At 47.7% G+C, this 4,352-nt stretch overlaps 1 protein-coding gene across 1 annotated transcript in view; it reads right to left on the bottom strand.

Moving 5' to 3' along the window:
• The window catches only part of agap1 (ArfGAP with GTPase domain, ankyrin repeat and PH domain 1), a 98,794-nt gene extending 95,673 nt beyond the window's left edge, over positions 1 to 3,121 (bottom strand). Inside the window, exon 1 of the mRNA XM_062414451.1 lies at positions 1,027 to 3,121. Within this exon, the coding sequence (XP_062270435.1) occupies positions 1,027 to 2,260 (1,234 nt within the window). The 5' untranslated portion in view covers positions 2,261 to 3,121. The remainder of the gene's footprint in view (positions 1 to 1,026) is intronic.
• Positions 3,122 to 4,352: the final 1,231 nt, after the last annotated feature.

Genomic DNA, 4,352 nt, shown 5'->3' on the forward strand with positions numbered 1-4,352 from the left:
GGAGAGGATAACGTTTCATAGAGTTTAGACGTATTCAAGGTTTTAAATCAGCTCTCCAGAATAGAGTTTGACAGGTTTTTTTCAATCAATGATTAAATATAAATCACTAGATGACAACTGAAGCTATCTGAAGGCGACTAACTGACCAATGAAAATGAATTATGAGGATGTTTCTGCACTTAAATCAATAAAACAGTGATTAATCGATCAGTTTGCAGCAGACTGAGACTCAGACTGATGTGTTTTTTTTCTATCAGCAGCTGGATGCCGACAGTCTGTCCACTTCCTCTCTTTCCTCTCATGTTTTCCACTCGTCTCTCTGGATGGAAAGAGGATGCTGACAGGGTGTGTTTGTGTTGTTTGTGTGAATATTTGAAGCCTCAGAAAAGAAAAAAAGCCTCGACTGATATTCTGATAGAGCAGCAGCAGACGTCTGAGCCTCTCACATGTCTGTTTCTGTTTCTGACCTCCAGCCTCAAAGTCAAACACTGAGCTCTCCCCACTTCCTCTCTGACTTCATCGGCTCCCTCGCTTCTATTTTAAACACTTTTTCCCTGCAAACCCTCTGTCCGTCTGTTTCTGGATGTTTCTGGATGTTTCTGTCTGTTTCTCTGCATGTTTTTCTGCATGTGTGTCGTTTTTATCTGTTTTTGTGTTGCAGCCGGCACACATTTCTCATTTCTTTTTAATTGATGCTTTGAGTGTGTGGAGCAGGAGTGAGCTCAGAGTAATGAAAGACAAACAGCAGCAGCTCGCCGTCGCTGCCGCAGCCAAACATCACCCTGCTGTCCAAAACAAATAACACAATGATCCTTCCTCACACACACACACACACACACACACACAAATCTGTCCACTTTAAAACCATCAAGAGGGAAACCTGAGAGCTGAGGTCAATCTGAAGAGCTCATGAGATGATAAAGGGATGAAAAGGAGGAATGAACTCGTCTTGAAGCTCTTTAACCTCTGAGAGCGTCAAAAGAAACAAACTAAGGAGTGAGAATGACTCTTTGTGTGTTTTGTTACCGTCAGCGTTTCCTCCGTTAACGCTCTCCGTGCTGGACTGCGTCCTCCGTCCCCGCCGCAGTGATCTGTTGGTGCTGGGGCTTCCCAGTGGTGTGGAGGTGGCGGTGCCGTCCCTCCTGGAGAAGATCCCGCTGAAGAACCGCACCAGCCTTCTCTCACTGGAGCGTCCTGCGCCGCCACGCAGGAAGCCCGACCCCGCCGCGTCCTTCTCAGCCGCCAGCCGCTGCAGGTCACTGTTGTCCAGCGTGCGGTTCTTGTTGCCGCGCGCTCGCTCCCAGCGGCTCAGATCTGACATGGAGTCAGTCTTGTTGAGGACGGCGCCGACCTCCAGCGTGCGGCTCTTCTCTCGGGTGAGGTCGCTGCGGTACGGGGTCGGCGTCGGGGTCGGGTTCTGGAGCATCACGGCGGCCTCAGCATCCTTCTCATCCCTGCTGATGCATCCAGAGCTGCTGTGGTGTTTGTCTTTAGAGAGCGCACGCAGACGCAGCAGCTCGCCACCCGTCCAGTGTCTGAAGCTGAAGCTGCGGCGCAGGAGGCCAGCTGGGCGCTTCAGAGGCGGCGTCTCCGGGGACGACGCTTTGGCCACTTTGCCGTTGCTTTTAGAGTGAGACGTGTTGCCATTGGCGCTGAGAGGAGGCTCGCTGCTCCTCTCCTCCATGCTCCTCGCCTTCAGGAGTCTCTTCTTCTTGCTCACGCCGTTCTCTAGCGGAGGACTTTCACTACAAACATCCTCTTTAAGCCCGTCTGAATCCTGCGTCTCCTGCTCTCCGCTCTCCCCCTGCACCTCCTCCTGCACCTCCTCCTGCGCCTCCTCCTGCGCCTCCTCCTGACTCTGAGCCGGCCTGCTCTCAGCTAACGGGCTGACGGCCTTCTCCTTCAGCTCCTTCTGCATCTGCTGCTTCCTGCAGATCTTGAGGCGGCCCAGCTCCAGCTGCCCCGTGCTGAACGTCCTGAACTTCCTCATGTAGCCGTGAGAGGAGGACAGATCATCAGACTCATCTTCCTCCTCCTGCAGCTGCTCCAGGAGGCCGCTGCGTTGGATCTCCACCGAGCTCTCCCGCCTGAAGGAGCCCACTTTGGGGTTTTCCGCCCGCCTGGATCCTGACCCACCTTCATCCTCATCATCATCCAGACTCTCCCTCTTCACCAAGGTGAGAGAGATCCGGTACACGGTCTTCCTCTGAGGCGTGCCCCTCTCCATCCTGTCAGAGCAGTTACTGTCCAGCAGGTACATCCCTCCTCCTCTTCCTCCTCCTCTTCTTCACCTCTTAGACTCTCACTTTAAACTCTTTAAATGATCCTAAAATCTTTCTAGCACCAACATTAAGAGCAGTGCTGCTGCTTCCTGCCACTAACCTGCAGACTGATGATGCACATGAGGGTTACAATCACTCAATGACCTCGCAGCGTTTCTCTTCTCTTCAGACGGTTAAACGGGTTTAACCAGTATTTGTTTTAAAAGAGGAGAAACAACTCGGGGGGCACCAACCGATTATTCCTTTATCCAGATGTGCAAACAGTGTGCACTTTGACGCAGGAAATACATTCCGCCTTCATCCCAGAGGAATTTTAAACTGGACCCAAATGCAGCAAACAGGCAGCAGCGTGTCCTCTCTCCTCCTCTCCTCCTCCTCCTCTCACCCAGCTGGGAACAAACACTTTCACCCCGGGACACACTCACTCCTTAAACCCGCTGCAGTCCCTCCTCCACTGACAGCTCTGGATCCTGGTCCTGCTCATGTATCCTGGTCTCCATTTCAAACAGCGCGGATAGAAAGAGAGAGAGAGAAGGATAGATAGAGGGAGGTAAATATTATTCTAGTCCCGGCCGGTGGCAGCGCGTCGTCTCCCATTGTGTTCACACATCCCCCGCAGAGCAGCCAGCCAGCCAAGCCGGGCCTCCCTCACCTCTACAAGGCTCCAATTGTGATTTAAATGTCCGTGTTGCTGTTTAAAGACAGAGAGAGAGAGGCCTGCACAGTACACCCCTCTGCCTCCGCTCCACACCTCCTGACAAACGACACAAGGCTCCGGTGCCTCCTCTCTCACACACACACACACACACTCCCAGCTCCACACACCGACAACCAAGCAGCGGGGCACACCGGAACAACCGGAGCGGAGTCACAGCACAAACCGGAGCGGAGCTTAACAAGGACAAACCCCCTCACGCCAGATAATATATTCATTTATTCCCACTTCCTGTCTGCAGCACTGCACAGTCACAGGAGGAAGTACTCTGATACTTCACTGCAGTAAAAGTACCAATACATGCATGTAACAAATACTACGTGAGAGGGAGAAGTACTGCATGACAAATATAAATCCTACTACAGTAAAAGTATTATGAGCTTGATGTAGTTAAGTATGACAGTATAAAGTATGACAGTATAAAGTATGACAGTATAAAGTATGAGAGTATAAAGTATGACAGTGTAAAGTATTGCAGTATGGAGTATTGGAGTATACAGTATTACAAGTACTGCAGTATTATGAGTGATGTAGTATGCAGTATTACAGTAAAAGTACTGCAGTATTATGAGTGATGTAGTATGCAGTATTACAGTAAAGTACTGCAGTATTATGAGTGATGTAGTATGCAGTATTACAGTAAAAGTACTGCAGTATTATGAGTGATGTAGTATGCAGTATTACAGTAAAGTACTGCAGTATTATGAGTGATGTAGTATGCAGTATTACAGTAAAAGTACTGCAGTATTATAGTGATGTAGTATGCAGTATTACAGTAAAAGTACTGCAGTATTATGAGTGATGTAGTATGCAGTATTACAGTAAAGTAGTGGTTTGGTCCTCTGACTGATATATTATTATTATGACATCATTATATTATTAATAGTGAAGCATCAGTACTACAGTAAAGTACAAGTACCTCAAACTGTACTACAGTATAATAGTTGATTAAATGCATTTAATAAGTAGGTCTATAAAATCAGAAGTTTTTATATAACAAACTGATGTTTAACAGTCCAGAATAAAAGAATATTCGGTTTATTTTCTTAAGATATTCACATTTTAGAAGAAAAATGTGATTTTTGTCTTTTTTTACTTTAAAACTGATTAAATGTTGCTGTTGTAAAATAAATGTATAAATGAGCCGACCTCTCTCCTCCCAGCAGCAGTATGTTTATATGTTGTATGTATGTATCAGTAGTGTGTGTGTGTGTGTGTGTGTGTGTGTGTGTGTGTGTGTGTACAGTATGTAGGTGCATATATGTATCAGTAGTGTGTGTGTGTGTGTGTGTGTGTGTGTGTGTGTGTGTGTGTGTGTGTGTGTACAGTATGTAGGTGCATATATGTATCAGTAG

Source organism: Scomber scombrus, chromosome 24, assembly GCF_963691925.1.
Source record: "Scomber scombrus chromosome 24, fScoSco1.1, whole genome shotgun sequence".
Taxonomy (NCBI): domain Eukaryota; kingdom Metazoa; phylum Chordata; class Actinopteri; order Scombriformes; family Scombridae; genus Scomber; species Scomber scombrus.